Here is a 22,412-nt window from a genome sequence, read left to right on the forward strand (position 1 = left end):
AATACGTTATTGAAACACCAATTTAATGCAATTAGAGGTTCTGCCTATGCCTCTGTATTGTGTAGTCTAACTTTTAAATGATTTTTCAACCTAAATGGGAGAAAGCTGAATGTATGAGGGTGGCTGTATCAAATAAAGGTTTTCCTAAGGCAGGTTGCAGCGCTGTAATTTCTAAGTCATGGAAACTAGTATTAATCCGGGCTTGCAACATACACAGATGAGCGGTCAAGTGAAACAGCAGCTCCAATTGTAGATTTCGTAAATTATTGTCATTCATGCCATTTTTTGAACATATGGCCTTATCTCCCTTGCACTTCAGTGAGAATCGGGGCAAAACACTAAAAATTGTACTCTTCTAACTTTTATATATTAATGCTGCAAAATCAGAGGTTATGCCTCCGTGTTGTGTATATCACAAGCTAGATTCTTGTAAATCATTCTCTATCCAGTTGATGCGCTTCCTTTCTTCTTTCTGGTCATCAGAATACTGGAGTTCTGCCTCTTTACACACGAATGATTTCCAATCATATGACTCTAAAAGATTCAGCTATCGTTTTCAAATCCTTGTAGTGTCTCTTCCATTGAAGTCCTGTAGAATGAGAATAACACATTATATCCCATGGTTGTGGGTGATAAGATCTGGCATGAAGTGCCAATAGCAATACTTAATTCCATACCACTTCCAGTGACATTGAACAAGTAAAGGCGATTTCCTGCTGCAGTAGCCGTGATAAAAATGTGAGGTGGTTCTAACTCAAACTGGTAGTATTTTCTTCCCGAGTGTTCTGCTACTTGAGCGCTCAACACCTTCCCTTCGACGTTCTCACCAATCACTTCCGGCCCAAAAGCCCCAATCACTTTATCTGGTTCTCCAATTTCTTCAATTTTTGCATCATCACTGATATCTATACACCCAAAAACAACCAACACTTGCATCAGCAATCAAGCTGATTTAACAGCTTATCATGTGAATGAGCCATTGTTTCAGAAATCTTCACAATTGTCTGCCTATTGCTTGTATGACCCTTCTGTTAGCTTATTATATTGCAACAACATCCAAGAAATTGCACCAGCTTCAGAATTATAAAGAAGAAAGGAGGTGGAGGGCAGGGATGGGAGGGAAACTCACTGTCCGCAAATCTTCTAACAGGAGCAACAATTACAAAGAGACGTCCTTCTTGGGAGTTGGCAAATCTCAAATCAATTTCTGTGCCTCCTAGATCTGCAATGGACACAGGAACCTGTATACAAGATAAGCTGTGGTAAAAAGAAGACTGTTCTAAAGAGTAAAGAAGTATTGGAAATCATACAAGATAGCAGAAAGCCGCTCAAACGATGAAAAAAATATGCTTTGGCTTCAGAAATTGGAGTTCAAAGATGAAAACGTAGAGATATTTATGAATGCTCCTCTGTTGAAGAGTTTATGCTTACCTCTTCCCAGCCATCAGGCACAGAAAAGGCATAGGGGATGATAGGACTCCATCCCACACCATGCCCTCCTGACTTGTCATCCGGCCTTCGATAAGTTCTCCAACCTGCCTGAGAAATTGTTCTACATAGTGAAGGAGTATGTATTCACATTGGACGAAGCTATAGAATTTGAACCACCCAAGAATCTTTCACGTTATCAATTTTAAGGAATACTGCATGTATATACGTTGTCTACCAATTTTGGACAACAGAAAGAAAATGCAATTTCTTCAATCCATGTTAGAACAATTTAAGCATTTTGCTTCATAAGATTGATTATGCTTCCTTTTCAGTCTAAAAAGATCTTGAGGACGATAACCAGCATGCTTCTTTTGCTTTATTCTAAATAATGTTCTTGAAAGTGGGATTACGAGTACAAACGATGAATCTAACCTTGCTCATTTGGTTCTGAAAGGCCAGGCACCCTTCCTGCCAGAAGACCTTGTTTTACAACTGCCAATCCCACTCCAGGAAATCCAAATGCTGTTGTAGCTAAAGACATGGCAGAAGCCATTGCTGACCTCCTACTGACCGCCTGTATCAGCCTCTCACTTTCTTCATTCACAGTTTCCCTTTCTGTTGAACCTGCCCCAGCTTTAACGAGTGAACCCCCTTTCTCTGATGCAGAATTAGCAACGAAATGTTTAGATGCAACAATCTGTTGATTGTTTGTCCCAGCAAGACAACAACTAGTGTATGATATTGTAATCATTTTTCACTCGACCGAAAAAAAGAGTGGTGGCAGAGGGAAATGAAGAAGAAGAGAAATGGAAATTCAACAATGGAAACTAATAAGAAACTAGTTACTCCTCTTCTTGGTTGCTTCTGTCCAGAAATGAAGCTCAGACGATTGATTGATTGACCTTATTCTCCTACTACCTCTAAATTATTCAAGGGGCAAACTGTAGAAGATGAGCTGCTGTAGTTACTTGTAGTTTTCCTGTGGCTGTGGTATTTTTTGAGATTTCTTTCCCACTAGTAGTTGCATTCTGGTGTATCATCCACCACGTGTAACTCGGATGTTACAATTGCTAAATATCAAGGAGCCCAAAATTTCTTGTCTTGTTTGGCAGCAAATAATATCAAAACAGTTCCTAATATAATCCCCTTGTCACGTATCGGTACCCGTCAAGAATCATGGATTCAGTAAAAACAGTTCCTGATGTAATAATTCCTTTGTCCCGTAACAATACTAGTTAAGGACCATGGATTCAATTACTCCTATATGTTATGACTTAAACATGTACCTATATCAGTATTGCTATATATTAAATGAAATATCAATATCAGATTCTAAAGGTAGAATCCAAAGCTGAGTACTCTTTTTGTTTCTTTTTTTTTTTTTTTTGTTGCAATGGTAACATTTGTATAAAGACCAAATTCTAGAGTTAGAATCCAAAGCTGAGTACCCGAAAAATAGAGAATGGTTGTAAAATGGATCACAGATTAACTTTTCCTCTATAATTATAAAGTAGGGCATCTTCTCCTTTATTTTTTTTATCATTTTTTTTAAAATTTTTTTATCACTTAATTCGCCTTAGCTACAACCATATTGTGTATCTTTGCCTGCCTATATATACTCCGATACTTCCGTTTGGATTAGTTGTTGTTTGTAGTATTTTTGAAAAATTTTACTGTAACAGTGTATATGAAAAATTTTTACAATAAAATTTTTTAAAATATTTGATATATTATATGAATGAGATGTTTTTTGAGTTATTGTATATTACTGTAATATTGTATTTTAAAAAATTATTTTTGAAAAAATGACCAATCCAAACAAAAATTTAAAATTAAACACGTCACAGGGTCATGTAGATAACCCAAGGAAGATTAAGCTTTAAAATATCGAACATAAAAATATCAACTCTTTTTCTTTATTTTTTCCCCTCTTGATGAACTGAAAAACGTCTTGATTTCGGCATATCTATGCAGTTGAGGCACGAGGTCAAAGAATTCACATGGTTTGTCAATCTTTGGTGCCTTTACATTCGAAAACGAGCAGGCCCCAACAAGTTTTCATGCCCCAAACAAGTTTTCATGTTCAGATTTCGTTGTAAAATTACGAACGCAATTTGAAGCCTCGTATGTGCTTGTTTTGTCAAGCACAGAAAGCACAGAATTAGCAATTCTTTTAAAGACCTCACCTTGTAAAAGATTCTGTATACAACAATCAATTTCACTAAAAGACTAAGCTAACAGAGAAAACATGCTGGAAGCAGCAAAATAATCTACAACAGCTTGTCAAAAGAGTGCTGCAGAACGTTAATGATTGTCCTCAGACAACATTCATGGTAGAGGCAGGGGTGGTTTCCACTTGCCAAACTCCACCAAATTCCTATTGATTATAGTTCCATTATGCAACCAGAAAGTTTCAGTTGATTGGTGGAATTGCCTCACTTTCTTCTGAAGCTCCCACAAAATCCCAGTAAATGCAGAGCATGACTCAGATTCAGGAGCATAAACCCACAAGCACCTTATTTTTCTACCCCGGGCTATCATCTTCTCTATGGCATTATCTGAGAAGCAAATCAAATGCTATTAGAAATGCTTTGGAGAATTTGGATTTGCAACAAAAGAAGTAGCAGGCTAACCTGCTATCGATTCCAAGTACTCCAACAGCTGAGGACCTATTTGCGTAGATGGCCATTTGATTGATATCTGAGAATAGTCGACTACATTCTGAAAAGGCAACTCCACTTGATCTGATAGAATTACTGGTACACACTCCTGTTCGGCAAATTACAATCATAAGCATAACTAAAAGGCGGACTGCGCTCCTGTTAATAGATACATGGAAGGGTTGAAAGACTAACCACAAAAAAGGACTCATAAAAGCGTAGGCTCCAGGAAGACTCGCCCCGTGGAGCCAAGCAGAATTTGGCATTGCGCAGATGCTGAAAATATGCTGCTCTCTCAAGCTTTTCCGAGCCACTGAACTTTAATTCTGGAGATTCCAACTGTGTACAAAATGAGCATGTACCTTTTTTTGGAGGAATGACCACCAAACAACTATAAAGCAAGTAAAGGCAAGCATAATTATGATATTAAAGAATTTTAGACAGGCTCGAGCAGCCACCAGAGAGAAGAACCTATTGACCTGGTTGCAAAAGGGTACATTGTCAATGGTACAATCTATGAACTACGGCCATCACTGTTAGAGATTATCATTTCAGTTGGTCTTCAGCCATTTGTATCGAGACTAACATTCACCAAATAAGGCTGTTATTGATTTCTATATCTTCAGAAAGAGAACAGCAATGCGTCTAAGAATTATTGTTGTCAATATAGACCATAAATACAAGGTTCCACAGTTACCAGACTCTCATTCTTTATGAACAAGCTGAAAACTATGGCAGTGATGCAAAACCCAGGTAAACCGAACTATAATACTTTATAGGACAGAAAGAAGTGGCACTTGAACTTTGGAAACATCTAACATGAAGTGATGTATAAGTTTCTGCAGAGCAGAAAGAAGCTTTTAAATGCTTATTTCCTCATTGTTAAGATCCAAAAATGTATATAACATTCAAATACTATTTACAAGTACAGCGATCTGCTTTTCTTTATTCTGACCCTGATATACTGCAGTGAGGAAAGAGGTGAAAGAATAAACTCGTACCTTATTCGGGAATTGCTTTCCAAGGTCTATCAGTTGAAGACGACCAATTTTTCCCTGTGCTCGTCCTAGATAGTTTGCCAAATATTTCCTCTTTCCTAAAGGCAAAGGCTCAACCAGCCTATCCCCCTTGGTCATCCTATCATCAACATTTCCAGGAATGATTATATCTTTCCATGTATTGAAGGCACTAGTGTCTCGTTTATCAGTCCGGTCTCCCTGAATTACATTTGAAGACCATTTGTTGTGTAAGACAGGCTAAAAAAAGCCAACAAGTAATTAATGAGCAGTTTTCGCCTGTAATTTAGTGGTGTAAAACTCAAGCCATGTACTCCCCTTAAAAATAAAAAATCTGAGGAATCAGTAAGTGGAAAAGCTTGAGTTCAATCTGAAATGCTACTGCTCTAATATAAAAAATGTTCATCCCTGTCATCTCAGTTAAAGCACCATAACAGGTCTCAATTGATGAATGTATCACGTTCTTCAACAAAAGCTTCATTCTTAAAAACCCGAATTACCCATTCATTCTAAACAGAAGAGACACACAAGCAAATCCTTCAATTCAAATGAGCAAACATGTACGAAACTTAGCAGATATGGACATGGACTTTAAAAACCATTTTGGCACCAAGAACGTTTTGGAAAATTTCATAAAGTTATTCTTTGAGAAACAGACAACAGAAATTGCAAGCACTGGACAAGGGCTGTACTGCCTAAGACTCATCCATTGCAAAAGAATGAGTTACATATTCTCCAAAGAGTTAAAACAACCTACTCGACCTTTGGTGAATGTTTTGGAAAATTAGGCACTTGTTTTGTGCGTAAACTACACTTCTCTCTCCTTTTACCTACTTCATTCAGCATAAATACCCATGCCAAAGTCAAACTGTACCTCGGGAGTAAGGATAATGGAGCGGTTCAAATAAGTGGCCCAAGACTTGAATAAATGCGCTCCAGCACCACTGCAGTAATGAGAATTAGGTAAACACAGCAAAGAACCACCATTAAAGCTGAATAAACACCAATACAGCAATAGCAGCCACAGCTGAAATACCCTTTTGGTTCACAAGGAAAGTCAATAAAAACATTAACAGAGATTAAAAACCCAATCTGCTAACATAAGACCCCTGTTCCCCACCCCCCCCCCCTCCCCCCAACCCCCCAACTCAAAAAAAACACAAAAAAAAAAAAACTCTAATGCAGGATTAGGACAGGACAAATAGGATAGTTCAGAACTACAAAGCCATTTCTCTTACAGAACTACAAAGCTTTGACAATTGACAGCCTTTTAACTCTTTTGCAGTTCAAAATCTAAAACTGACATTCCTACTTTGTTCACCTGCCTATGCAAGTTAGATAACATAATATTATTACGAGTCACTTAAGATCAACAAATAACACTAAACTGCGAATAAACCCACAATACCTTGGGAAGACAAATATGTGATTGCGTCCCCCTGAGACCCTGAAATAAGGCATTTGACTTAGTACCTGCGAAATGTGTGCTGCCATAAGTAAAAAAAATATCTTACTCCAATGTGATGGGAAGACAAGAATGCAGCTACAGAAAGCCAATAAAGTTCGTAACTTTTTCAATATTGCACAAAATTGAAACACTGCAGAATTTTAAGGTTCCTAATGGAAAATATCATTATCCAAAGCATCATCAAGAAATTAATTCCAAACATGTAAGCAATGAACTCATCCAGGCAAGATTCAATTTGAGATGATGGATTATCACCTTGACATAAGTTTGGTTAATTTCTTTGTCACTCAGGCCACCCATCATCCGAACACATTTGACATAAGTTGGAACGAAGAACAAATCTGCTTCCTCTTTTTTATTCGTCCGGAACCTCGACTGCAAGAGCATCTGGTGTATCTTAACCTACAGCACATCAAAAAAGCCACTCATGACAAATCAAAGTAATTTAAATCATCAAAGCAGCGAATTCCAGGCAGTCATCAATCTAGAAGACGGAGAACACGAGCAACAACCCTACAAACTTTTATATAGTTCTAAAAGAGCAAATGTGCTTTCCGACCAGCACAAATCAAATGTATCTGATCCACATTAGAAATGCTACACATATTATATCGAGAAATACGAAAGAAAAACCAATCAAAGAATCCAATTTTCTTTCTCTCATCGACCTCACAAATTCACTAGTAATACAATGGGATGTACCACTATTCTATTCTACAGAGCTAGTTCTCCTTTCTGATCATTACTGTATAATTCCTTTCAAATCCTACCAATAACCCTCCATTCTAAAAACTCTAAAATTACTCCTTCCTCACCATTTTTTACCATCTTTCCTAATACCCATCAATAAATAACGAATATTAAGCTTTTCCTTTCTTTTCTTTTTTGTCCCTTTCCTTTTCTATTCCCCAATGCAAAATCACAGTTAATTCAACTTAAACCATACACAACAATTTCCACCATCCCCGGAAACTTCATAACACAATTAAAATCAAAATTATTGCACAAATGTGTAAACAACTGCACTTGAATTTTCATAAAAAAATTACCTGAGTGCCCCACTGGCCCTTAACACAAGCCTCCGGCGTAATCCTGCCGTCACGGCCAAAGAGCAATAATTTAAGCCCGTCGATCTCCTTTTCATCGTAGACGTAGATCTTTATCGACAATTGGGCCCCGTACCCCCTCTCGGGCCAAATTAGGGACCCGCCGGCGGCAACCAGAGCGGCGTCGTATTGGCTGTAGTGGGAGGGGCCGCTGTCGAAGGAGGAGGAAGGGGGGAAAGTCTGATCAATGAGTCTGGTGAGGAAGAAGGTGAAGATTACCAGAGCTAGAGCTCCAATCTGGTGCGTGCGGGTGCAGGGCGTTGCGGTGGTCGTGATTCTGCTGCCGGTTTTGCTGTTTATCCCCGCCATTTTTGTGATTCAGTCCAAGACGGGACTGTGATTGAAGTGGCATCGAGATGCACGACATGCAAAAGGGAATATTGCATTTTTTGTCCCCCAAAGTTTGGAAAATGCACTGATTTAGTCCCTAAGGTTTCCATAAAAACACATCCACCTATGCTATTTTTTTTTTTTTATAAATATTTTCAACTTTGATACAAGGAAATAAAAGTTAATTGTTTTCAACTTTGATAGTACTAGGTAAAAAAAAAGATAAGACAATTGACAAAATGTAATTAATTACGGACGGTAAATTTTAGGAAGCAAAATTTTTATACATGCTACTTAGTGTCAAATATAAATGTCATAAATTAGCATGATAAAGTCAATTATTATATGTCCTGCCATATAAAATGCCTGTGAAAAAGAAAATATATTTTCTGGTGATCTCTAAACGATAGGATCCTGATTTTGAAAACTCGAATTTTTTGAAAGATTTTCCCTCAGAAAAAATTGTCGTGAAGATTTGTGGTTATGGGTTTTGGGCCGTCAACTGCCAGAAGGTCAGGAACAAACAAAAGGTTTTTGGGCTATTGACTCTAAAAAAGGAACAACGGAAAAACTGTCAACCTAAAATTTCAATCGAAAGCCCAACCCACAATGTGGTAGCTCAACCCAACTCCCTCCACCCCTCACCGTCCTCATAAATTCACAAGAACAACACACTCCACTCTCTCTCTCTCTCTCTCTCTCTTCAAAATCCCCAATTTTTCCATATAGGGTTTCACAAATCTCCATCTTTCCAATCAGCGACCGACACAATCAAGAATTAAGAAGAGCTTAATTGCAGTTGTAAGGAGAATTACGAAGTGAGATTTACGATGCCGCGAAGACGAGAAGAGGAGTACGACGACGAGATGGAGCCGGAGGAGGATGAGGATGTGGAAGAGGAGTACGAGGACGAAGAGGAAGAATATGATGGAGGAAAGGCCGGGAAAAAACGGCGGAGATCGGATTTTATTGATGATTTGGCGGAGGAAGATGATGAGGAAGAGGAGGAAGACGATGATGATGAGGATTATGGCGGCGGCGGTGGAAAGAGAAAGGCAAAGAAGAGGTCGGGGTCGCATTTTTTTGAACTTGAAGCTCAAGTTGATACTGATGAGGAAGAAGAGGAGGAAGAAGGCGAAGATGGTCAGAATCTTATTCAATTTATTTTGTGTGAATTCTTACTAATATTTGAAATTTACTTAATTATACGTATCTTCCACCTCGACTAACTGTCGGAATTTACAGTTACTGTTTTGCGGAATATTTGTGTGGGCTTATGTGATTAAGTTCTAATTTAAGTGGTGAAATTCGGTGGAAACGTTGGATAAATTTTTAAGCCCTAGGATTTTTTTTTTATGAATAACAATATGTTGCATGGTTTGATACATGATCTGTAGGTGAAGTGTCTAATAAGTTGTGAAATGAATTGTAGGAGAACAGTGTGCATGAGTTTTATAGCATGAGTTTTATACGGGTTGATGATGTCAATTGTCCATCCAAAATTTTATTTTTTTCCCTTTGGGTCTATCCTTTTTCTTGAAATTGATCTCATAAAATTTTTGGATGGTTTTTGAGGATCTTCGGCAATGGATTAAAATGGGGCACAAAAATTTTGGTGGTTTTTTGAGGATCTGCATCTATGGATGAAATGGTACTTGTAGTTGATTGAGATTAGGCTGGTTAGTGGACTGGTCAAATGTTTATACCTAAACGCTTTGTTGTTGGTAGGTTGAAATAAGGTCTGAACATTTGTCCTGGGAGTCTGAAATACAATCGCAGTGAAAAAGACTATTAGCAGCTTAGGATCTCGGCTTAGAAATTTAAAATTTGTTCTCTGGTACACTGGAAAGCCAATGTAGTGTCTTGCATTGCTGTCTTCCAGCTTATCACTATACTGTTGGCTTTTCTGAGAAAGCACTTTACAACATTTTGAAACTTGATGTATGAATCTCAATGAGTGGATGTGGGTAAAAAATTTGTCAATTGAATAAAGATGGAGAGAGGAATATGTGAGCTTTCTCTGAGTGTGCTGTCCATGAATTGCCTTTCCTCCAGAACGTAGGATGACTGCAATGTGGGTTTAAGTTGGACAGATTCTGTTTCTTCACCTCATTAAAGTTCCAAACCAAACTTTACAGAATGATCTCAGCACATCCAAATTCAAGTGTAAAGCATGTCCGCTCAATACTTATAAAAACAATATTTGAGACCTCAATTTGTAGTTAGTTCTATCTTGTTATGTGCCAGATGCGTGCATCTGGTGTTGACTCATTGCAAATTGTCAATCTTCTAGGGGTTATGCACAATGGTTATTCATATGTATTCTTGCTGATTATATGCAACTTTTACCGTATTCTATGTGTCCTTTCTTAGTTAATCTAATCTTGGTGAATAAACCTGGCAACTTTTAGGATGAAATAGGCTAAACAAGCCTTTTTTAAATTGGATTTTCGCTAAAAATGCCTTATTGAAGTACATACTTGCTATTGCATCTCAACTAGGTATTCGCCCAATAGGTTCCCCCCAGAGATGCACCTAACTTAGGTTATCAAGGCTATCAGTACTTGTACTCCGTTAGGGTATGCCAAATGACATGTATTGTTTTTTATGCCTAATTTTTTGTGCTCTTGTTCGTGAATACGCCAGCTAGTTGATTTTCTAGTTACGTGTTATTGACTGAAGTGAAATAAGGGTTTGAATGTTTATGAATGGTTCATTGAACTGAATTCACGATGCTATACTGGTGCCTATGCCATCAAACTGTTGGCTTTAATTCATTGGATAATATTTGGACCATTTCACCTTAAAATTGGGACATAATACGTGAAGTGATCAAAGTTGAAGAGTGAAATTCCGCAAAAGTGGTGTGGAATATTGTGGATTCCTTTGCTAATTCTTGGCCTTTTGAAAGTTCTAAGAGGAAGGGTTGTGGATACGTAGAGAATTGTTTTCTGGAATTCAGGGTCCTAAAGCTCTCAAAGATGTACTCCAGATAGGTGGTTGCATTTATCACTTGTACTTTTGTACATAAAAAGATTATTCTAGTTTGTCTTGATGCAAGTTTATGTTCTACACAAATTTTAAAGTATTAAAAACACTTTATACCAAACATTACAGCTGCCATCTATAGACATTAGTCTCATAATGTCTATAATTAACTAGACTGGATAGTTTCTTCAATAATGTTAAGCTTTTTTATTAGAGCCTTTTTATATCACTTGCTTACCGAATAATTAAGAAGTTTTTGCATTGCGTGATGAGCTGCTTTCTTGCAATAGGGTTATCTTTGCTGACAGAGCATGTGTATGTAGATTTAGATTGTGCTTCCTAGAACTCATTAGAAAACAATTTTTAGTCAATGTATTTGGTTGTGCTTTCTGTAATGATGATACTCGTCATTGGTGTTTGCTGGCCATCTCTGTGGGAGTCCTCTTACTTGGAATTTAATCTTTCCTTTTCTCCTATAAAACCCTAAAGAGAACATGCCTACAAAGAGTTCAGCCAATTTTTCCACCAGGGTGGCTTTTTGGAAACCTTCATGTTTGTTTTATTTACTGTAAGAAGGGTGAACGTGTCTTAAGTTCTACTTTTAGGATACTTCGCTCAGTTGTTTACTCAAAAGGGGTAAATAGGCAATCAAATTATTTTTTCTTTGTCATGATCAATAAGTCTGGCTGACTGCTTTCTTCTGTGCTTGAGTATATTTGCTTTCTACTTTGTCCAATCATGTTTCTGGCATCATTATTTCATTCTCTATAGTAATTGCAAAACTGGATGTCCTACTCAGGAAGAATTCGTAGTTCTAATGTTATTATTTGAAAAGCCAAGGATTTAATGCTTCTTAAATTGCTTGTATGATTTATCCCACTGTTCTCCTGACATTATTATTTGAAGAGCCAAGGATTTTATGCTTCTTAAATTGCTTGTATGATTTAGCCCACTGTTTCTCAGCACAAGATCTTGTGTATTCCAACCGTACAGTTGACTGCTCTTCTTTTAGTGCTTACATGATTGATTTTCATAGTAGACTTTATAGTCGATACTGGAGCCGAGCTACCTGATGAAGATGATGAGGGTAGAAGGATGCATCGTCGCCCACTGCTTCATCGGGAGGAGGATCAAGAGGATTTTGAGGCCCTTGAGAGGACTATTCATGAAAGATATGGTAGGCGAGAGGTTGAATATGATGATGAGGCAACAGAAGTTGAACAACAAGCTCTTTTACCATCTGTCAGGGATCCCAAGTTATGGATGGTGAAATGTGCGGTAAGATAGTAAAGACAGTTTTTCCAATCGGTAATAAGTATTTGGGGCTGGTACATAATGTTCTTGCAATATTTTTTTGGCAGATTGGTCGTGAAAGGGAAGTTGCAGTTTGCCTTATGCAAAAGGCTATTGATAAAGGGCCTGAGTTGCAAATTAGATCCGTTGTAGCTCTTGATCACCTTAAGAACTACATTTACATTGAAGCGGACAAAGAAGCCCATGTGAAGGAGGTATGCAGTTTACCTGGTACTTTTTGATGGCTATGTTGTCTATAATTGAGATCCAATTGTGTCAGTTTTGGGTTTCCATTGGATTGGATGTGAAGTCTTGTGTTACCTGTTGAATTCTATTGAGACTCTTTTTTGGTTATATGGAACAGGCAATCAAGGGTATGCGGAATATTTTTGCTTCAGCAAAAATAATGCTTGTTCCAATCAAGGAGATGACTGATGTTCTTTCAGTTGAAAGTAAAGCTGTTGATATTTCCAGGGACACATGGGTGAGAATGAAGACAGGAACATATAAAGGAGACCTTGCCAAGGTATGTAAGCTTTTTTGCCATTTGCATGTGTTATTTTGTTATGCTTCTGTTCCATTTGGTCTTTTCTTTCTCTTACTTTAAGCTATTTGCTTTGAAGGTTGTAGACGTGGATAATGTGCGGCAGAAAGTTACTTTGAAGTTAATCCCACGGATTGACTTGCCAGCCTTGGCAGCTAAGCTGGTTGGTACTGTGTATTTTGCTTGTTACTAGCTTGTGTTAGTAGGTTGGACCTCCACGAACTAGTCAGACATGTTCCGATGTCCAGTTTGCTCTAATTAGTATTAGAAATTTGTTGCCCTTGCAACCTATGGAAGTGCTATTGTTTGAGTGGCTCTTGTATTGATGAAACAATTTACAATTCAGGAAGGAAGAGAAGTTCCAAAGAAAAAGAACAAAACATTTAATCCGCCTCCACGTTTTATGAATATGGACGAGGCCAGGTACTTTGGCAGTAAGATAATTGTGAAAAACAGAGAGTTAAAGAGTAGTTTAGTGCTCATCTAACATGACTGTTGATCTTTGTTTTGTGTCTAGAGAATTACACATACGAGTGGAGCGTAGAAGGGATCCGATGACTGGAGATTATTTTGAAAATATTGGGGGCATGATGTTCAAGGATGGCTTCCTATACAAATCTTTTTCCATGAAATCAATTAGCACTCAGAACATACAACCAACATTTGATGAGCTTGAGAAATTTCGGCAACCTAGTGAGAACGGGGATGGTGATGTAGCTAGTTTGTCCACACTTTTTGCAAACAGGAAAAAGGGACATTTCATGAAAGGTGACCGAGTTATTGTTGTCAAAGGCGATCTGAAGAATTTGAAGGGATGGGTTGAGAAAGTTGAGGAAGATACAGTGCACATAAAACCAAATGAGAAGGGTCTCCCGGTAAAGACAGGCTATTGTTGTTGGATGTCCTTTTATAGCATACGTGTATATAAGTTGAAAATGGATAATGTGTTCCACTCTTGCTGTATTCTACTTTGCAGGCAACTCTTGCTATAGGTGACAGAGAGCTTTGCAAGTACTTCGAGCCTGGAAATCATGTCAAGGTTGTAGCTGGAGCCACAGAAGGTGCAACTGGTATGGTCGTTTCTGTTGAGGGACATGTAGTAAATATAGTATCTGACACCACTAAGGAGCTTGTAAGTTATTCCCTCTCAGTTGTTTTAAAGTTTGCTTCTCTAAAGAAGGGTTCTATAACTTTGTCATCTGATTCTGTTCAGCTTCGCGTATTTGCTGATAACATTGTCGAGAGCTCTGAAGTAACAACTGGTGTTACTCGAATTGGAGAATATGAGCTCCATGACCTTGTGCAGTTGGAGTAAGTCCTTTTATTTGTTTGGATGTTGTCAATATCAATTTAGTTCTAATTCTTGTATGTTAATGCAGTGATATGAGTTTTGGTGTAATTATACGTGTCGAGAGTGAAGCATTCCAGGTGAGCATTTACCTTTGAGTCAAGAATGACTCTGTTGAAGTTATGATGATTAATGGGGTATTAATTTCAGGTCCTTAAAGGGGTTCCGGAGAAGCCAGAGGTAGCACTTGTGAGGCTAAGAGAGATCAAATTTAAGCTTGACAGAAAAAATAATGGAACACAAGATCGAAATGGGAACCGATTATCAGTAAAAGATGTAGTGAAAATTCTCGAGGGCCCCTGTAAAGTGAGAATTTCAACCTCTTGTTGGTTGTCTTTTGAAGCAAGGTTTTGGGGATTGACAGTTTTGCTATTCTTTCCATTCTTTAGGGAAAACAAGGCCCTGTTGAACATATTTACAAAGGGATTTTGTTTGTTTACGACCGGCATCACCTTGAGCATGCTGGCTTTATTTGTGCCAAAGCTCAATCCTGTGTGCTGGTTGGTGGATCACGAGCAAATGTTGACAGAAATGTATGTGGGTTGCATATCTTTGTGACTAGTTGTTTACTAATGTTAATGCATTCTATAATTAATTAATTCTCGCTGTTACTGTTTTTAGGGTGGCTCCTTGCATTCAAAATTCACCAAATTTGGAGCACCTCCTCGTGCTCCCCTATCTCCAATGAGATCACCTAGAGGCGGTCCACCTGTAAATTGTATGTTACAAGTTGCTTTTAGTGCTCTGATTGTGTTGTTGGTTATGTTGTCTCCTTCTCTTCAAAAGTTAGCTACTGGACATTAGTGCTGTGATTGTTGTTGATTAGGTTTTCCTCCTCTTTTGGTGTCCCGCCTTTTTGGATATTTATACTTGATTTCCTTATTTTTGCTTTGGCTATGAGAGTATACTATTTTATATTTCTTAATGCCAGGTCTATATGGCTTCTATCGTCTATTGCCGAGCTTTTATTTGTAACCCTTATGAGGCTCTTAATTTACAGCTGCAGGAAGATTTAGAGGTGGAAGAGGGCACGACAATTTGGTTGGTGCTATTATTAAAATTCGTATGGGTCCTCACAAGGGGTGTAATGGGATTGTTAAAGAGGTTAAAGGAAATGCTCTCCGAGTTGAGCTCGAGGCCCAGATGAGGATAGTTACGGGCAAGTGTTTCTTTGCTCTCTCTCTCTCTCTCTCTTTAAAATGTTTTTGAGAGACCTGTCCCTGTATGTACTTTTTATTATTGGGTTTCTTGCCTTTTACTCACCTAAATTTTACATGCAGTTAATCGTGATCAAATAACTGATAATGTGAATGTTTCAACACCATTCCGGTAAATATATTTACATTGCTATTTATTTCAATCTGTTTGGAGCATGAAGATTTATGAGTGGTTTCTTTTGTCAGGGAAAAATCTAGATTTGGTATGGGAAGTGAGACCCCAGTACATCCTTCTCGTACTCCGCTACGTCCATATATGACTCCTATGAGAGATCCCGGAGGTACTCCGCTGTTTCTATATATCACTAGTTGAAGGTTTTAATTAGTGATATAGTAACTTACTGCCAAATATTTTGTGTAAATGGTTTTGTTGTTTCCTGATTTGCTACAGCTACACCAGTTCATGATGGCATGAGGACACCTATGCGTGACAGAGCATGGAATCCATATACACCAATGAGTCCACCTAGGTGCTTTTCTATTTTATAATGCCCATTTTCTTTCATTTTTTGGGGATTTATTTGCATTTAGAGTGCATCAAAGCTGAGTTAAGCTGGTAGCTTGGTTACCTAGCTCAACTGTAGTCAAAATACCTAATTGTATGCACAGATGAGTTAACGTCTAAAATACAATTGTAGTCAAAATATCTAATTGATAGACGTTAACTCGAGCTTGGCTCTATTTAATTCAACAACCAATTGCTTGAACTTCCACATTGAGCTCAAGCTCAAATGCTGAATTTGGCTTCTTGGATATCATGATCATGTTTACCTTTGAAGAAGGTTTCTACTATTATGAAATATAGGTACTTGAATCTTTTACTAAATATCCTTAAGCCCATGAAATTCCACCGCTAGCAGAGTTTCTTCTTTTTGTGACAACCTGTTATGCCTAGTTGAGCTAGGCTGAAGATTAAATTTGAGCTTCCCACTGATCATAATCATGTATTCCTTGATATAAGTTCTTTTGTATCATGTAAATTGCAATACTCTAATACTTGACTTTTTGGCAAAATTGAAATTAAGACCATGATCTCGATTACTCTCAGAATTATCTATTAACCATCCCCTTTTTTCGTAGTTTTACCTGCCTAATCACTTTCCATTTATTCAGTTCTGGTTGATCATGAAGGAAAATTTACCCTATGAAAATAGGTGCATCTATATATATTTTCGTGTTGTTGTAAAGTTCTTATTTCTAGATTTGTTGGAAAAAAGCAATTTTTCAGACTGACAAGGAGAGAAGAACAAAAGAGAAAAGGTTAATTTCAGCATTTAGTGAAAGTTTTTTTTAAGGCAGCATGTAGTGAAAGTTGGCGAGTGGATGAATAAACGTCTAAGCTATTGTCCAAATTCTTTGACAGTGAGAAGGTCAAGGATTACAACATCATGTTTAGTTTCAAGTTATTTGGACATACGTGTAAACATAAAAGAATTTATGCAAACAGGCCCAAGTTATCTTTGTGTCAGTATATGTCTACCTGCAGGGCAAACTGTCAGGAAGTAAATAATTCATGAAACAGTCCCCTTGATGACTTTAACAGATTTCTATTCAAAGTATGTGATATTGCCTGTTGTTTGGAACTTGAGACTGGAAATATGGGAGAATTCACATAGCAAGGGTCTTAAATTTGGATGTGTACAATGTCATCTCTATAAATGATCGTGATGCTGATGTTTTTGTGAAATGGTTATATTAGGGACGATTGGGAGGATGGAAACCCTGCTTCATGGGGCAGTAGTCCGCAATATCAGGTATGAACTGCTCTTGCGATTCTCATTCAATTTACTGCTTGTTAACTAATTGCTTATGGAAATCCATTTTTGTTGGTTCAGCCTGGAAGTCCTCCATCAAGAACTTATGAAGCTCCTACTCCTGGTTACGGTGATGCTGGGACACCAAGGGATAGTAATCCAGCCTATGGTAATTCTTGTGAAACTTGTGATTTGAGTTGCAGTTGTCTGGAATTTGGATTTCCAAATGTATATTTTTGGATTTCCTTTATATGACTCTACGTGTTGTCTTTACTTGGCAGCAAATGCTCCAAGCCCTTACCTACCATCAACTCCTGGTGGGCAGCCACCAATGACACCAAGTTCTGCATATTTGCCTGGTACCCCTGGTGGGCAACCAATGACACCGGGCAGTGGCGGTTTAGACATGATGTCGCCTGTAGTAGGTCTGTCTTTTTATTCCTCTTTATATACTCATTAGGTACACACACACACACACACACACACATTGGTAAATTAGGATCATTGTATTTTGTGATGACCAACATGGTTCTCAAATTTAGACTATATTTTAAATCTATAAGGATGAGGTGGCAATAACTTTATGAAACCATGAGTCAAGGGATATCTAAATTGGATACCATTGTACTGAAAGCAGATTGGGGTGCTTTTATCCTCTGTGGTTCACCCTATAACAATTGTAGACTGAATAATATTAAGTATGAATGTCCAAGATACCTCCATTTTCCAATTTTTTCCTCTTACAAAGTTTTAGGGTGCATTTGATAAAATTGAAGTCTGAAATCTGAAGTCTGAATCCATTAAATTATTAAATTGTTAAGTATTAAATCTAATATATTTGAGTGTATATCACATTCAGTGATAAGTGAATAGCTTATCACTTAATTTTGGGAGCAATTTTTGCCTGGGAAATTAAGTGCCACTTAATTAATTCAGATGTTCAATTTTTGGTTATCAAACGCGTTTGAACATATTAAGATCTGAATTCATTAAGTGCTGAATTGGGTTATCAAACAGGGCCTTAGTGTATAAAGCGTAGTACATTGATCTTTTTCCAGGTGCTAGTTTGATCCTTAAAGAGTTCAGAAAGGAATCATATCTGAGGAATGAACGGACTTATCTTCTGAAAAAAGGACTCTAAACAGACTTAGATAATGTTGTATAGGCATGTCTACTGCAAAATTTACACACCATCAAAACATTTTTAAACTGGTATGAATTAAGTTACAATAGTTCTCATGAAGAGTTTTTTTTTTCATGATATTTAAGTTTGGGATGTAGAACACAGTCCCTCAAAATTTTGTTCTAAGTATCCAATGTTATTGACTTGTAGTATGTGAACCAAGATATTCAACTGCATAAAATAGGTAGCTGCTACTAATGACTATTGATATTTTGAATATTCAAAATCCTGCAGAGTCTTTTCATGCTTTATGTGTTTTTACAGATTTTAGCGATTGTGTACTTTGGCTGTGATTTCTAATGTCTGCTTATTATACAAGTACCCGTAGTTTCATGAGTTTCATTAACTGATTCCTGCTTTGACGATTTTTATAATGTATATATGAATTCTTTTCTACGTTTATGTTCAGTTGCTAGTTCACTTCTACTTCTTTTCTTCCCTCTGATCAAAATTTACTTTGGTATGATGATGGACATACAATTTCAGGTGGGGACAATGAAGGGCCGTGGCTTTTGCCTGATATCCTGGTCAATGTGCGTAGGCCTGGTGAAGATGGTGATATTGGAGTTGTACGGGAGGTGCTTCCGGTATGTGTATAATATATAAGAGGCTAAATATGTTTCTTTATCATTTGCTGTTTGTCTGGAGCTGAGACTGAATTCTTCACAAAGGCTGAAACTTTTTGCAGTTTTCATGTTGCACCTGCCATTATGTTAGTGTGAAGGTTTTATGTGATTGTTTTCTTGGTGGTTCTGTAAAACATTCTATGTTGGGGGTTTATGGAGCTTCCTGGAAAGAGGACTTCATAAATGCTTAGGAATATATAATGAATTTAGAATTCAGGAGGGCGAGGGTTGAATCAGGGGCTTCTCATAATTCATTGAGGAAAGAATAGGTTTAATTAACATCAAAATTAGAATGACTTTTACCATGAATGTATGCAAAAGCCTGTATGGTTTCCAGCTTGAGAGCAAGCCTTGCTGAGTGAAGTAGGTAGTGTGGTGGCACAGGAATGCTTTAAACCCTATTAGGGGCATTGGGTTCAAGGCACAACTGGATGTTTGTTAATGTAGTTTGTGTGGCTTTACAGCTGGAATAGCTTCGTTTTAACCTGCACTTCTATAAAAGTTGTGCGCCTTATTTCTGAGCATCAGTAATAGTAAAATTTTTCAAGGGACTTCACTATCTGATCAACTATATTGTGGGAGACTTGCTGACTTACTACGTTGATGTATTTCTATAACCACAAATTTGCTTTCTGGGGTTGAGAAGTTCATTGCAAAATTTACTTGTGACCGCATCTCTTTATATTTTGGTTTAGGATTGTTTGAATTTATTTTGAGGTGTTTGTCCTGGTTCAGGATGGTTCATGTCGGGTTGCGCTGGGATCAAGTGGCAGTGGTGAAACAATCACTGTCCTTACGAATGAGGTAGAGGTTGTTGCACCAAGGAAGTCTGACAAAATAAAGATCATGGGAGGTACTCATCGTGGGGCTACCGGGAAGCTCATTGGTATTGATGGTACTGATGGCATTGTCAAGTTGGATATTACCTTTGATGTGAAGATCTTAGACTTGGACATTCTGGCCAAGCTTCCACATGTTAAAGAGTAGATTGCCTTGTGTATCGTTTTGTAAGTATGGTGTATATTTATGATGCGTCAAGGCTTTTGTTTTTGTTTATTCTTCTAAACAGAGGAAAAATTCAAAAATAAGGAAAAACAAAATCATATCTTCAGTATTTTTATACAGGTTCTTCCCCAATCGCTTCCCCCAAACTTGTAATTTTGCAATCAAATTTTTGCTTCAGGCTCCGTTGCTTCGTATCAATTTGACTGCATATTCACCGTCATTTTCCTGCCAATTCTCTCATGCATTGTAATAGAGGAGAAATAAATGAATATAACTAGCCCAGCGAAAGCTTTTGCTCGGTTTTTGACATTTTCCTTTGGACCAGTTTGTACTGCTTTAGACGTTTCATCGTTTGATTATGTAAAGGTCCACGACTAGACAACCTTAGGGGAGACTGGAGGCATTTTCCAGAGTGGCTTTTGCAGAGGAAGAGAGGAGCGAGGGGAGCAAAGGCAAAGTTTGTACCTTCCAAGTTTCCAATTCCAGTCGGGAGAGGGAATTGTCAGGATTCACTAAACAGCATGTGTCACTTCATTCCTGACTTGATATTTTGAAAGAAAAGAAACAACTGCTATTTCCTCTTCTTCCATCTTCGAATAATTCCATCCAGACTAGGGGCTCATTTGATTCATGGACCAGATGAGGTAGGATTTCGGATTATTAATCCTGAGTTGAATCATTCTCGAATTAATAATTCAAATTATCTAGTGTTTGATTGATTCTATATTGGATAGGATATATTGAAGAATAATTTTATCTTGTATTGGTTGGAGATTGGGTGAGATAGGATTATTATTTTAATAACCAAAATATCCCTTAATTTGTAGAATCGTTTTAGTAAAATAATTTATAAATTTTATTAAAATAAAATAATCTGCAACTTTAGAATTATAAAGTAAATCAACGGCTTAGATATAGGAAAAAAATTTGCATTCACTCAAATTCAACCCTTAAAAATAGGTTTCAACTTAGTTTTTGAATCTAAATTTTAAATTTAATTAAATAATGAGCCGAGTTTTAACTAAGTTAGGATTAAATTGAATAAAATTCAACCCATTTAAAAGTTCTAAATGAGCCAAACTCAAGCCAATAGAATATTTTTCTTTGGGTTAAGCTTGAAATTATATAAAATTTGATTAAGAAAGTAAGGTTAGTAAGGGCAATGTAGTCCTTTTATTATGATGTAAGTAGGAGCAAATTAGAAAAAAAAATTTAAAGTAATTAATAGGGGTAAATTTGTCAAAAACTTAAAATAATGAATAGGAGTAAATTAGTTAAAATTTTTAATATAATTAGTAGGGGCAAATTAGTACGTTTATTATCATATTATTGTGTGAGAGTATGATTATATAATATTCAGTACGAATTTGTATCATTCATAAAAGCAAATTAGTCCAAATATTGTTATGTTAGTAGTATGGTCAAATTAGTCAAAAAAACTTTGGGGCAAATTAGTCTATTTATATTGTCTTATCGTGTAAGGGTAAGGTTATATAATTATGAGAGTATAAATTTTATATTATTTGTAAGGATAAATTAGTCTAAAATTTCATCATCCTATCTCATAGTTATCCCTGAATAACTAATAACACCTCCCCATGGAATTATTTTATCTCATGAATAGAGGATTAATTCGATTAGTTGGGATGTGTTATCCCATGTGTAAAATCCAACTAAACATGGGATAACATAAGATGATTAATTCAATCTCGTGTCATTCCATGAGCCAAACGACCCCAAGTGTAGCGGAGTAAGACTATCTTCAATCATAGAGCTAGAAATGTAATTCATGATGACGTTGAAGTAATAAAAAGAAAATTCAGTGAAGCAAAGTTATAGGTGAAGTATTCACGGGAGAAAGTAGTGGCAGGAAAGGTCCTTGCTAATATTTCTGAGTTGGGGTGGGAAGAATTGCATGCCTGAAGATCTCACAAGTTGTATATTGTGAGCTTTCAAGTCCAAAGCATCTTGTACACCATGTTAATAACGAACATTTCTACTAACCCTGTTGCTGTATCTAATAATTCTGCACCAAGATAGGTTGTCGGTGTACCTTGGGTAGAAATCTTTGGACAGTTCACATTCTACAGTGTACATGATCCATCTTTGGCTTTAAACCTTTTACTTCTCGTATGCAGAGAACTGCTGCTAAGCCATTGACGTTTCTTCTCGAGGGAAAATGCTGTAGAGACTTCCAAGTCCGTAGACAGAATGATAAGTTTGCTAATTGAATTGCAAATTCAGTTATGAAATTTCAAGTTCCGTTGAATAATTCTGGACAAGACTTGCTATTGAATCTTATCACTTGGATGACAAGACTTGCTATTGCATCAACTTACTGCTTGAAACAAAGCTGAGGTCCCAAGCCACCAAGAAGCCTGATTGGTAGCGGTTGACATGAAGGATTAATCATTCATTGCTTGTTTTATTATGCAAGGTTCAA

General features: G+C 37.2%; 3 protein-coding genes and 1 long non-coding RNA gene across 8 annotated transcripts; 2 read left to right on the top strand and 2 right to left on the bottom strand.

Moving 5' to 3' along the window:
* Window positions 1-218: 218 nt before the first annotated feature.
* LOC113714850 (psbP domain-containing protein 4, chloroplastic-like) lies at window positions 219-2,449 on the bottom strand. Of its 4 annotated transcripts, XM_072069341.1 has the most exons (6): window positions 2,278-2,436; window positions 1,864-2,088; window positions 1,432-1,535; window positions 1,130-1,241; window positions 678-905; window positions 219-589 (listed from the first exon to the last, which is right to left on the bottom strand). In XM_072069341.1, exons 2-6 carry the CDS (start codon window positions 1,982-1,984, stop codon window positions 525-527), a joined length of 630 nt encoding a protein of 209 aa, XP_071925442.1. In that variant the 5' UTR covers window positions 1,985-2,088; window positions 2,278-2,436; the 3' UTR covers window positions 219-524. The 4 variants fall into 4 exon arrangements, with proteins under 4 accessions (XP_071925442.1, XP_027094769.1, XP_027094770.1 ...); XM_027238968.2 differs by having other exon boundaries at window positions 1,864-2,442; XM_027238969.2 differs by lacking the exon at window positions 2,278-2,436 and having other exon boundaries at window positions 1,432-1,539; window positions 1,864-2,007.
* Window positions 2,450-3,592: 1,143 nt separating this feature from the next.
* On the bottom strand, window positions 3,593-8,043 carry LOC113713521 (probable glucuronosyltransferase Os03g0107900). The gene is made up of 8 exons (XM_072069604.1): window positions 7,625-8,043; window positions 6,831-6,977; window positions 6,516-6,580; window positions 5,982-6,051; window positions 5,093-5,308; window positions 4,287-4,430; window positions 4,065-4,200; window positions 3,593-3,989 (listed from the first exon to the last, which is right to left on the bottom strand). Exons 1-8 carry the CDS (start codon window positions 7,988-7,990, stop codon window positions 3,760-3,762), a joined length of 1,374 nt encoding a protein of 457 aa, XP_071925705.1. The 5' UTR covers window positions 7,991-8,043; the 3' UTR covers window positions 3,593-3,759.
* Window positions 8,044-8,702: 659 nt separating this feature from the next.
* LOC113714469 (putative transcription elongation factor SPT5 homolog 1) lies at window positions 8,703-20,151 on the top strand. Of its 2 annotated transcripts, none has more exons than XM_072068394.1 (22): window positions 8,703-9,154; window positions 12,036-12,277; window positions 12,361-12,507; window positions 12,657-12,818; window positions 12,916-12,999; window positions 13,183-13,259; window positions 13,354-13,711; window positions 13,813-13,968; window positions 14,050-14,147; window positions 14,216-14,264; window positions 14,335-14,490; window positions 14,574-14,717; window positions 14,806-14,902; window positions 15,185-15,343; window positions 15,465-15,513; window positions 15,588-15,682; window positions 15,793-15,871; window positions 17,101-17,155; window positions 17,237-17,324; window positions 17,437-17,580; window positions 18,825-18,925; window positions 19,700-20,151. In XM_072068394.1, the coding sequence occupies exons 1-22, from the start codon at window positions 8,842-8,844 to the stop codon at window positions 19,949-19,951; spliced, it is 3,105 nt and encodes a 1,034-aa protein (XP_071924495.1). In that variant the 5' UTR covers window positions 8,703-8,841; the 3' UTR covers window positions 19,952-20,151. The 2 variants fall into 2 exon arrangements, with proteins under 2 accessions (XP_071924495.1, XP_027094116.1); XM_027238315.2 differs by having other exon boundaries at window positions 12,039-12,277.
* A 321-nt stretch (window positions 20,152-20,472) lies between these two features.
* On the top strand, window positions 20,473-22,270 carry LOC140015654 (uncharacterized). Its single transcript, XR_011822286.1, has 2 exons — window positions 20,473-20,613; window positions 22,108-22,270. It is a non-coding gene; the product is annotated as an uncharacterized lncRNA (long non-coding RNA).
* The last annotated feature ends 142 nt before the right edge of the window (window positions 22,271-22,412 follow it).

Source organism: Coffea arabica, chromosome 10c, assembly GCF_036785885.1.
Source record: "Coffea arabica cultivar ET-39 chromosome 10c, Coffea Arabica ET-39 HiFi, whole genome shotgun sequence".
In the NCBI taxonomy this organism is placed as follows: domain Eukaryota; kingdom Viridiplantae; phylum Streptophyta; class Magnoliopsida; order Gentianales; family Rubiaceae; genus Coffea; species Coffea arabica.